General features: G+C 36.2%; 1 protein-coding gene and 1 long non-coding RNA gene across 2 annotated transcripts; one reads left to right on the top strand and one right to left on the bottom strand.

The window, feature by feature from the left end:
- On the bottom strand, positions 1-12,108 carry LOC109366531. Its single transcript, XR_002112847.2, has 2 exons — positions 10,542-12,108; positions 1-109 (listed from the first exon to the last, which is right to left on the bottom strand). It is a non-coding gene; the product is annotated as an uncharacterized LOC109366531 (long non-coding RNA).
- Positions 617-4,986, top strand: LOC104910071 (adenylate cyclase type 1-like). Its single transcript, XM_031552701.1, has 3 exons — positions 617-727; positions 3,036-3,160; positions 3,562-4,986. Exons 1-3 carry the CDS (start codon positions 667-669, stop codon positions 3,898-3,900), a joined length of 525 nt encoding a protein of 174 aa, XP_031408561.1. The 5' UTR covers positions 617-666; the 3' UTR covers positions 3,901-4,986.
- Positions 12,109-12,440: the final 332 nt, after the last annotated feature.

Here is a 12,440-nt window from a genome sequence, read left to right as displayed (position 1 = left end):
TTTTTCTTTTTTTTTTTAATCGTGGAACTTCATAATTTCATTTGATCCCTTATGGTTCTTTTGCTTTAGTTCATTTAGGTATGTTTCATAACAAGTCACTTCAGCTTGCCTGGAAAAAAAACAAAAAACGTAGATCAGTTCTGCATCTCACAGTACTAAACATAGCAGGAATTTTGTCAGTGGGAACATCATGGAATCACAGAGCTGGAATCTAGCAAAGTCCCTAGAGGAAGAAAATAAAGAAACTGTAGTTATTAATAATCATCAGGCAAAGCGGTTTTGTAAAAAAAAAACAGGTCATATTCTGCCCAATGTTCACAATGAATATCCACAGCAGAGTTACTTCACCATGGGAACTTCACTTTCCATTCTTCCCAGAAATCAGAAAAAGAGAATGGGAAAAGAGAGGGAGGGGAGAGGAGAAAGGATTCACTAGTTGGGAAAACAACGCTTATTCTGTAGTCAATGTCAAAAGTTCCTTTTCACAGACAGCAAAATGGGTTAGATTTCCTAAGCTTTCCACTCATTCCAGTCATTGTTTTTTACACACTGATGTTTCACCTGCCTATCAGTTCTATGTAAATCTAATGCTTAACACTGTTTTGTTTCTAGGCTAAAAAATCAATTTATTCCCATTTGAGTACACTCGCAGATTTTGCAATAGAGATGTTTGATGTTCTTGATGAAATCAACTATCAGTCTTACAACGATTTTGTCCTAAGAGTTGGTAAGTCATTTTTCTACAATTACCACACAAGTGAAACACTTGTTATTTAGCTTTTTTTTTTTTTTTTTACTGTTTCCAAAGTACTGTCTGTCCTGTACTCCTGACTAAAACTAAGATGACTTCCTGTAGAGGATACATGTCTATGTATAAGATGAGCAGACTGAATAGTCAGCATCAATACTAACAATTAAACTTGTGTCCATTTCTAGTATGTTTACTTTGTCTACTCACACCTAAAAGAAAATTATGCAACATTATTAGTGTACATAGTATTGTAATTTACACGTTGTGCTGCTAATCTGGTGTAAATTGAGTCTGGCTGCATTTGGTGGTCAGGAAATCCTGCATTTGAAGAGGCTTTATTGGAATTAAGTATGGTGAGAGTTTTTCATAGATCCTAGAATCATAGAATATCCTAAGTTGGGAGGGATCCACAAAAATCACAGAATCATACATAATCACAGATTTAGGAGTTGGAAGGGACCTCTGAGACCTCAGGAGATCATCTAGTCCAACTCCTCTAAAGCAGGTTCCTTGGAGTCCCACTCCTCTATCCATATAGGACTGCCAAAAATTCAAACCATATGTGTGAAAATATTCTCAGAACGCTTTTTGAACTACAGCAATCCTGGTGCTTTGACTCTTGGTGAACAAGCTTTTCTTAATACCTAGTCTGACTCTCCTATGACACAGTTACAAGCCGTTCCTTCAGGTCTTGTCACCAGAGAGAAGAAACATGCTTCTCCCCCTCCAAATCACTTCAAACAGTCCTTTCTGCCAGGACATAATTTGAACATAATTTCTCAATAAGAAAGACTTATTTCAAGGATGGAATTTTTACTTACAGAAAGCCAGAGAGAAGACTAAGATGCTTGCCATTCAGGAAGAACTAGAACAAAGTGTTTGAACCTCTTCCGTGCCTTAAACTCCAAGTTATTGCACCGCGATGACAAAAAAACATCCTCAATGTTCTTATTACAGACATTCATTCATTTTGTGTAACTAACAAAATAACAAATTGATTAATAATTTATTTGAAAGAGAAAATTTTGTGTATAAATTTTAGCACTTGATGGAGTTGCTATGGATGGTCTTTAAGTATTTGAGTATTTGAGTGTTCAAATAAATTCAGATATTTGAATATATAGATGTTTTGCATATATATGAACGTAAGTTTAGCTTCAATTCAATTTTGAAAAAAAAACCTTACATCTTGACATCTTTTCTGCACTTGAAGAAACTTTCCTGATGAATTTTAGACTCAATGTATATTGTTTCAAAAGTTCTACCTTTACTGCTTTCTTACGTTATTATTGCATTTTATTTTTGCCAGTATTCACACCTGTTTTTGTGACTGTTTTCAGATTCTCTGGTCTTGACAACATGATCCTTCCCATGCAATCCTTTATATGTTACTTCATGTCTTACCCCCGAGTCCTTTCTCCCCAGTTGCTGTATATTTTAATGCGTAAATTGTGAAATCAGGCTAGACAAGAGGAAACTGATCTTTCTATCAGCATAGTGAGAAACACATCAAGGATAGCAATGGTAAACTTATACATCTTTGTCCTTCTGTACATTCAGTAACTAGAAGTCTGAAAGTCTTTTTGTACTATGCTGTAACTGGTCTTCCCTAGCTCACAAGGGGGCATAAGACAGATATTTAAACCCCATTCTACTGCATAACTTGCTTGAAAAGGCACAGACATTGTGGAGGTTTTTACATCAACAGCTCTTCAGGATGCTGAAAAGATGGAACATCCCACTTTGTCTTTCAGATATGGCATCACAATCAGTCAGAAATGTAGAGATAAACCCAGTGGTTTCCCAAAAAAGGTGCTTGAGCTATTTTCACATACTGTTTTCTTCTTCAGTGTTTCCCTGAGTTGTCTAGTGCTGATAAGCAATGTGACATACTCCTCTTACTCCATTTATTGTGTTTCATGGTCAATATTTCCGTTCAGCTTGGAAAATCTGGCACTAAAAGGCTTTAGAGGAGCAATCACAGTAGAATTCATAGCAAAAAAATGAAAGATATTTTAAAAATTGTCTTGGATTTTTTCACACTAAACTCTGTAGTACTACTACTTTTCTTCTTTTCTTGAAAAAAAAAAAAATCTACAGATAAACCAAAATTTTATGTTTCTTATCATATTACATTTCCAATAAGATATTGGTGTGTATTTTTATTTTGTTTCTAAAACTCTTAGAAATGCAGAAGTTGAGATGACATTAACACACTTTGTGTCCTATGATCGGAAAATTTCTGAGGCATCTTTTTTATAGGATTCATGTTTTTTGATTTTAGGTATTAATGTTGGGCCTGTAGTAGCCGGAGTCATCGGAGCCAGAAGACCACAGTACGATATCTGGGGAAACACTGTAAATGTTGCCAGCCGGATGGATAGTACTGGGGTGCAAGGGAAAATCCAGGCAAGTGCATTCCAAGATAATTTTGCAAAGTTTATGTATGATCTGTTTTATATGTCACTGCATTTTCTAAGCAGTCTCGAAAATTTAACCATACATTTCATGAAGAAGTGAAGCATATAATGGAAAAAAACTTACTCCATCTTACAAAAATGGTGAATTTGGCTACATATTTCTGATGGATACAGCTTAATTAGCTCACACCAGAAGTTCTGATTCTCAGATTCTAGTTTAATCAGTGATTTTTAATTAGTTAAGTGAAGCCAGGAGTAGCAGTACATGCTAATTCATTCTGCTTATGTGCATTTCAGTATGGATAATGAAAAGTGGAGGGAGCAGTTGGCAGTTCTAGGATTAACCTTGTGAACAGGAGAAATTAATCATTCTTTTTTTTCTGTCCTTAGGTGACAGAAGAAGTTCAGCGAATATTAAAGAGGTGCAGTTATGAATTTGTGTGCAGGGGTAAAGTCAGTGTAAAGGGAAAAGGTGAAATGTTGACCTATTTACTGGAAGGAAAGGCCAATGGAAATAATTCACAAACACAGTCTTTAAACTTAGAGCGGAAAATGTATCCTTATGGGAGAGCAAATGTTCAAACAAAATTGGGCACCAGCTGTCCATCAGTGTCCTCAGTTGCTAGCTTAACTCCAAAAGCTGGCCTTGGAGCAGATCAAGCATCTACCACTCACACAAATCAAACACTGCATTATCTTCCTTCTGTGCCAGCTGTGAAGGAGGCATAGAGCAAAGGAAATTTGGTTGTGCCATTTGCTATGAACATGGAGAGCAATTGTTGCCTGAATTTTTACCAAAAGATCAGAGGTCATAGGCCATGGCATTAACCAAGGACAACTACAACCCAACCAAAGAGAGCTTGGGAGCTGTGTAATGAACTCTTGGGATGGAACATATAAGGGCTAGAAATTCTGTTTGAAGAGTCAAAAACTGATTTTCTGGAAATAAGGAGTATTTTCTTGGCATTTTTAATGGATAAATGAAAAAAAAAAGATAAACATGCAAACATTTATTTGTGTGTGTGCATATCTTTTAATCTGTATATGCACATATACAAACACTCCTATGTAGACCTAGTATATATATAAAAAAATAAAAATATGTATTTATTTACACATCCACTTGCAATGACATATCAAAGAGATTTCTCTTTTTGTCATAGCCAGCATTGTTTGATCTGGGTTTAGAAAAGCTGCATGTAGAATATGTGGCAAATGAAGGTTCTTTTGGGCTACAGCAAGGGTTAGATAAAATGTTCCCAGTGCATGAGTGAATAAAACATTTTTCATTGCACTGTCAATGGCCAAGTAATGAAGGCTGGATTCAGCAAATTGCTAAATACTATGCATTTTTAAATTTCTACTTGCATGCTCCAAAAACATGCGTTGGGATATAAAGCAGATGAAGAACAGAGCTTAAATTTTGGCAGAATAGCAATATGATGGGCTTTATTCAGTGTTTGTTTCTTTTGTTTGTTTGTTTGTTTTTGAAAGAAAAAAAACACAAAGATTGATAGAGTTTTTTAAATGGCTGATTCTTTAGAAGCCATTTGATTCTTTGCAAGGAGCCACCCTGTAAACACAGCAAAATGCTTATGCAATATAGAAACATCCTTTATATACAATATCAAAGAGCAGAAAGATGATATTATTTCAGCCTTTTACAGATAACATAAGTCCAACAGCTCAGATCCAGGACTTAGCTATACCTTTTAAAGCATCTTAAAGAATTTTCCCACAGACAAACATGCTATTGTTAGCTTTGTGCCAGCTTTGTATGTTAGTCAACATAATTTTATGTCTTAATTAATTTTTAAATCGATGCCACAGATTATTTTTTTATATCTTGATTCTACATAGGCTCATGATTCAAAGCTAGACAATTATAGAAAGCTATCATACTGAGAAACAAGCACAGTCAAACTTTGCACAAATGAAGAGCTCACTAGTAAACAAGCCAGGAAACTGAGGGCTGCACTTAATCTGAATAAAAGGGAGCATATTTTAATTGCTTTGTTTTTTAATGCAGCCCACATCTTATCATGCATGGTTTCTTTTTGAATCACCAGTCTGGATGGGAAATGTATTGTACAGCTCTGTACTCAAGGAGAGTGAACTTGTCATGAATGAGTGGTGACATGCTTAGACTGCTGCTTTAATGTTCTAATGGGATTGCACAAGCTAACCAGCCTCACTGTTTTCCAAAAGAGAAGCAGAGATTTACATCGTTTAAAAGCATGTAAATCTTGCAGGGTATGCTAGGTGAGACCATGAGAGGGGAGAGGAGAGGAATCTTGCAGGGTATGCTAGGTGAGACCATGAGAGGAGAGGAGAGGAGAGGAGAGGAGAGGAGAGGAGAGGAGAAGGGCTGCAGATGTTGAGGTTGCACTGATGAAAACTTGGATGTACTAAATGCCACATTTCACTTTGTGGAGGCTTACTTTGTTACTCATTTCAGTGGAAAGAGGAATGTGATTTTTATGCAATCATCATTTACTTTGGAAAAGTTATTATTTTGTTGTTACAAGCATGTGAACAGATTTTGCGTCAACAGATGTAAATTGTTAGAGAAAACCTGCAGAAGTTTCTATTCCCCATGTAGCTGCATGCTGCAATAAGACTCAACTGCTTTTCAGCAAGATTTTACCTAACTTTTCTGTATCCTGCCAGTTAGGTTTTTCTACAAAGCTAGCAAAATTAGTATTGTGCCTGAAATGACTGTGAACAACTGAGGATTCCTTCCTAAGTATTAGATGTACACATTGACTGACCTGTGACAAATCACTGAATTTCTCCATATCTGTAACAGCTATCCAGTTCACAAGTGTTATTCAGAAATTATTTAACTCTGTTTTGTAGGCATTCAAAGCCACTAAACAAATACATACAGAGAGCACAAATTTAAAAGAATGAATATTTACTAATTGAACCGAATAAATGGTATCCATGCAAAGTGCACTGCATATTTTTGGTTTCCAGTAGGTTTATGAGAACAAAATCATCATGCAGTTAAGCTAAACATTTAACAAAAATGGAAAGTAATATATGCAAGTGCATTAATTTCTCAGTTCCATTAACAAAGAGATCCAAATATACAATTTTTGAATCAGCAGACTTGGTGAAATATCACCAATAATAACAGCACTTTATTTTTACTCTACAAAGCAGAGTAAATTTGAGTCATTTGTTTTCATATTTTAAAAGACTAACAAGAGCTAGTGGAATTACTGTGGAGGTTTTCTAAGTCTGATCCTCTTCTCCAGCGTGCAAATACGGCAAGTGTTTTAGGAAGAATGTCTTTCATCTTCAATGGAAAGGACCATTCCATTGGCTAGCTACCTGTGGGGCTCCTTTGCAGTAGTTAGTGCCTCTAGAGCAGCATGAGTGGACCCTGGATGGATTCCGGCATTGCAGCTGGTCCCGTTTGGCCTTGCTATCTTATGCCATCACCGATGGTGTATTTGAAGTCATTTCCAGACTTTGTCTGAGTCCTAGCATTAATGCTCTTTTTGTGGTTGCTGTTGCTGTTTTTATTATGGGAAAATCTGTATTTTTCCTACTTCTATGTAGCAGTGGACAAAACAGTATAAAATTATGGAAAAGTCACTAAGTAAACAGCTGTGAAAAAAGATAGGAAATTTTTACAAACCATTCCTACAGGGAACATAAATTGCAATATGATGAAGCTGTTCTCTTGCCTTTGTGCATTCCCCTTCTTTTCATATCATTTTCCTCCTTTTTTGTGTGTGTACATTTGTTTTATTTCAGTTCTTGTACAGTAGCCTTAGATGACACACAATATCTCTGTGTACTGCATTTTTATTTCACCAAAAACACATAGAAATAGCAATGACTTCCAGTAACTCCATAAATGTACATATTCTGCCAAATTAGAGAAGTCTGTCATAATTTTTTAAACTAAAAATTGGCTGAAGATTGTATGTGGCCAACTCCAATATCCCTTAAAATAGTTCTATAGGATTTGGATTGGACCTATCTTAATGCAATTTTTTACTGTCTTGCATTTATTAATTTTCTGTCAAGCTCTGAAACTGTTGTCTGGATGACTTTGCTGTAGCACCACCAAGGAGTCAGTTTTGCCTCACAGTACCCCAGAGTCCCTTACTTTTAACTGAGGGTAGCTAAATTATGTACTGTGGGCAGAATAGCCCCCTGCATTTCTGTTCACCGTTTTGTGCAGCTCTTAGCTTGAAACAATTAACAGATATGAACCCTACAACGTGATGCCATTTTGGCATGTTAACGCGTGTCGACACCAAGCACAATATTTCACATCAGTTTGCACATTTTCTCTTTAAGATAACAGTAATAGTTGAAGGTTTTTGGTCTTTATATAAGGAAATAAGCATCAGAGATGTTCAAAGTCTCTTTACTATCTTGGGAGCGAATTTCAAAAATGTTCCCATGCTACCTTTATCTTGAAATGATTTTTTAACTACTATTCTCTGCTGGCATTCAATTGCATTACTGGCTAGATATTTCCCAACATTTTCCAACCTGTAAATTCATTGTTATTTGTAGCTGCTTCCAGCTGTAAGAAGTCACACTCTGTTGCCTTCACAAAAACACGAGCAGATTATCCCTTGCTTTCTCTAGGTGCAGGTAAAAGCCTGCAGAAATCACCAGAAGTTTAGAATGCTTACAAAAGTCAGGAGCTGAGCTTCTGAGGCCAAGTTTTGCTTTGGGTTATAGTGATGACTCCTAATGGCATTGAGCTTAAATCACTGTTTCACAACACTGTAAAAGAGAAGGTTAAGGAAGCCTGTTGTGCACTTTTGCTCATAATAAGGCAAAAGTACCTGGGAGTTACTGTTTGACGTGAAAAAGTACCTGTGCCATTTCAGCACTTTGAGACATCCAACCACAGTAGTAACTAGAGTGAATCATTTTCACTTGTTAAATGAATACCTGCTCATAGGAGAAACAAATTATTTTCTCTGCATCGGCAAGTCCAGATTCTGTATGTGTACTGCCCAGGCAGGAGGACTATTTAGCCATAATGTTCTTTCAAGTTAGAGTTTTGTATTACAGTGAAAAACCAACATTTTTTAATTAGTGATAAACTGTATTATAATGCCTTATTTATTTTTAATCTTGTACAGTGTTACAAAAGAACAGAAAACACTGGCCTTTCATGTATTATTCACTTAAAGGATGTATTGTGTGAAATTTTGTAAATAGGTTTAGCTTTGACAGGTAATTGCATGTACACTTGTATAAAAAGAAGCAAAAAGGCACACTTCTAACAAATTTTTGTAACAGACATTTTACATGTGCATGGAGAATATAAATCCTTTGGAAATGAATGTCCTTTTGTTTTTCCTTGCAATATACTGCATGCCATTCATGCCTGACTTCAGCAAAACAAATCAAAACCAGTAAGTTTTACTAAATGTTTTCGACATATCACTTCTGACAAAGTTAAATCCACTAGTTTGCATGTGTGTTTAGCAAAGCAAAATCAAAATGCAAAGATGAAAATAAGAAGAAAAGTATTTTAATGATCTGCCAACCGCAGTGTTCCAAGATGCATAATACAGTATATGAAATGTGTTTCCAACTTCTATGCTGTCTTTATAAGGTACCTGCTGGTCATTAGAAGCAATAAACTTTACTTACTGTAATATAAAAAGCAAGAAGATATTCTAGTTCATAATTGTGTAATATTTGACATTCAATGGGTACTCTGTGATACTGCATTTGATGTAGTATTGTCATCATGCAGGACCTACTGTCAAATCCATTATTGCTGTATGCAGGTACAACACTACAGAAGGTAAAGAAGGTGAATTTGGCCCATTGATGTTACCCAGAGGATATTCCTAATGTGGTATTAAGTTATCGTATGTGGAAAATACATGATGCAAATAGATTCTATTTCCAGATACATACATGTATATATATATGTGTGTGTGTGTGTATATATATAATTCATTTTGTTGCCTTATTTTTTATTAGCTTTTATGACCCATTTTCCAAAAGACTTCTATTGCTAAGCAGAAAATGTTGAACTGAGAGTAGGAGAAAGTTGTCTGAGTATTCTGGCTTTGAGCTGCCTGCAACATCCTGTGTTGATGCTCCTCCTGCTCCCACTGAAGCCGTGCTTACAGGCTTGCCTCCATTGGACATTTCAGCATAGACCCAAGTTTGAGCTGCCTGGCAGTTATTGACATAAGAGTAACACATCAGGATCCAGTCCTCTAACAGATTTTTCCATCTTGATGCTAACTGAAACTTTAATTCTGGAGACATTTTGCACACATCATTTTTAAATTTCTATTTCTATCCTTATTTTAAATATCTATGTCATTACAGCTAGGGGCTACTTCTGGTCTTATTTAAAATATTGCTTTGTGATAAATCAGGAGATTATAAGAACATGACACTGAGGTTATTGGAAGAAGAAAAATGAATACTTTCCGCTACAGATTAACAAAGGATTCTTTACACAATGGAGCTATTTTTATAATGGGATTTAGAAATCTGTTAATTTGTTTAATCAAGTGACTGTGATACTAACTAAGCAGCACATTTTCTACAAGCAATTCTATCATCATAAATCATAGATTCATACATCATGTACCAGTTGTTTGCATGCAATAACTATCTTGGAGTGATGACTGGCTTCACATAGTAGTTGAGTTTCTAACAGTTGCAAATTAACTCATCTCAAATTCAGTGGGTTTTACATCTCAGTATGGCAAATCGTGACTAATGACAATCTGAACTCTAATTCTCTACCCCAACCCTGTGGTGTTTTTTTTTTTTCAGAACTCCCTGTAGACTTTTTTTCATATCTTTATTCCTGTTAATCACACCTTTCTGAGTTTTCAGGCTATTTACTTCTGACCAAATGTAAATAATAAACAAATAATTCAATCTAACTAAATGGGAAAAAAAGTAAAGGTGGGGTGGGGGGCTGTCTAGTGCTCTTTAAGGATACTTCAAAATGTCCATTGCTTGGGTTACCTGGTGAAATCTATAATCTGATCAGTACAAGGGCATAAGTAGGAAAAGACAGAAAAGCAGGAAGTTAGCAAAACTAACAAATAACAAAAAATAAAGTAGACTAAAATAAATCAATTACTGAAAGGAAAAGGTGAAAAAAACACTACTCCTGAAGTCAGTGGTAAAGCCGTCAATGGTGAGTACAGTTTTTGAGTATTTGAGCTGCCAAAGTACTTAACCAGCTTCATATTGCAACAAAAGTAAGTCTTGTGTTTAACTGCGTGGCCAGCTCCATTCCTGAGATTTCATGTCTGTTCACATCTGTCAGAGTGTTCAAGATCTCTTGGTGAACTGCTTTAAAAATGCCTGACAGAATCATTAGAAATAGTTGGGGCTGTTACCTTTAAAGTCTGTTTTCCAATCACAAGCGAGCACTTTGAAATCTGAATTAACGTTGGTTAATGTACATAGCCAGTGTGCTGAAGGGACTAGATTTTACCTGTGCCTTACTGCACGATGGAAGATCTGCTTCTTTTATACTAGCATTCTCATTTTAAGTCTTCTGTGACATCAGACGTGTCACACCAGCGTAAGACTGAAGTAACAAACAGTGCTGCATCACTGAGAAGTGTTTTTACTACTTCCTTTCCTACTCTGGCTCGCTACCAGCACAGTTATGCCATTGCAAAGAGTGATCCAAGTGTTTATAGAGGGAGGCCATAGACACGTGTATATGGCTCCAAATTAAATAAAGAACAGATTAGGTTAACAGTCCTTGTGGTGGACAGTTGTAAGGCGTACTTCAATTACTGAGGTTCTTCTCTCTTACTGTTCAAGTGTCTTACTGCTCAAGTGCCTGATCTGCTACTTTGATCTGAGACTTGTTGATGGTGGCTTCAGCAGGACAATTTTGAGTTGGCACGTTGAAGTTGTTTAGGTGATTTCTCACTTCTTTTACTCTTTAGCAAACATGGGTGCAAAAGCAGTCTTCTCTTACATTCCAAATGTCATTCAAATGATATGTCGAGCATTTTCAGTGAAGTGTAGGTGAAAATGAATTGCTGTGCCACCACAGGAGGTTAATTCTATTCCTCCTCCATATGTTCTGCTTGAAAATGAGATGTGATTCCTTTTTTTTATGAATGTCCAGCACCCTGAGTAGAAAGCAAAAAACACTTGAAGCATGTGTTTTACAATCAGAATTAGTCTGCCTACATGTAAGTACTCAATGTCCATTGTAGGCTTGCCCATAATTTTAAGTATCCCAGAAACATTTTAACATCAAATAATTATCTTTGGAAGTAAAAGTGTGAATTGTTGCTCATAAACACTGCGCTACTTCTTAAGAAATCAGCATGCTCCTCCAGCCTTCAGTTGTTCAGCTCCATTGTATTTTTATTACAGGCAGCTCTCAGGCTTGCTTATTGCCTTCCTCCATAAGTTCTCCATCTCACAGTTGTCAAAACTTTTCTTTTGAAAAATAAACAAGTTATTCGAATAATAGGTGTTAAAAGGAATAGAAACGGATTTGACAAAATCCTGTTAGGAAGTGGCCCGCGTGCAACAGAAAACCCGAGGTGGCAGGTAAGTGAAATCTGTGGTGGGAGTGCAGACTCCAGCAGCTGGCAGCACTGGGCAGCAAGGCTCAGTCCTGCCAGATGCAGACAGAGCAGCATCTATGATAGAATTCCCAAAGAAAAGATGGAGTTACACAGGAGAGAGGTAACCTAATTCATGCTCTCTAGCTGTTTAAAAAAATAAGTGCAAACTTATTTAAAGGGTAGTCTGTGTCTGGATATGACTCTATTAAAAAATAAAAGTAGAGAAAAAAACAGAATGGAGGATTGTCAGATTGGTTGAATTTAGTATTCGGTAAGAGGAAAATGCTAGAGAAATTTTACCAGCTGCTTAAGCTACAGATGTTAGCAACAAATCCTATATTCCTTCCAAACTAAGTTGAATATTCTGTTTAGGCTTTGGAGAAAAATCTAAACCATTTCTGTTCCTCAAAGGGAAAACCAAGCACACTCTTCTCTTTATTTAATTGGCATATGAGTTTTCAGAAGATATTTTAGTCTGTTTTACAGCTCAGTAGAGTTTATGCTTCCTTTAACTTCAGTGGTTGCTGAATTGCTAGATGAGGCCTTACTATAAGAGTAAGGAACTATATGTTCCTCTCCCATTAATGTCAAATGGGTCGTGGCCAGTGACTTCAAAGGGACCAGGAGGAGGCCTACTGTAACGTAACAGAAGCATCTACATAGGTAAATAAAATTAATATCTCTATCTTTAAGGAATAA

Source organism: Meleagris gallopavo, chromosome 3 (genome assembly GCF_000146605.3).
Source record: "Meleagris gallopavo isolate NT-WF06-2002-E0010 breed Aviagen turkey brand Nicholas breeding stock chromosome 3, Turkey_5.1, whole genome shotgun sequence".
NCBI classification, from domain to species: Eukaryota; Metazoa; Chordata; class Aves; order Galliformes; family Phasianidae; genus Meleagris; species Meleagris gallopavo.
Note: the sequence above shows the minus strand (reverse complement) of the source record. Positions and strands in the feature narration are given on the sequence as shown.

What these genes read in the sequence shown, in the direction of transcription:
- LOC104910071 (XM_031552701.1), top strand. Translation starts at nt 667, where the DNA reads ATGTTTGATGTTCTTGATGAAATCAACTATCAGTCTTACAACGATTTT. An exon ending in CGATTTTGTCCTAAGAGTTG is followed by an intron (nt 728 to 3,035) that starts GTAAGTCATTTT and finishes TTTTGATTTTAG; the next exon opens with GTATTAATGTTGGGCCTGTA. An exon ending in GGGTGCAAGGGAAAATCCAG is followed by an intron (nt 3,161 to 3,561) that starts GCAAGTGCATTC and finishes TTCTGTCCTTAG; the next exon opens with GTGACAGAAGAAGTTCAGCG.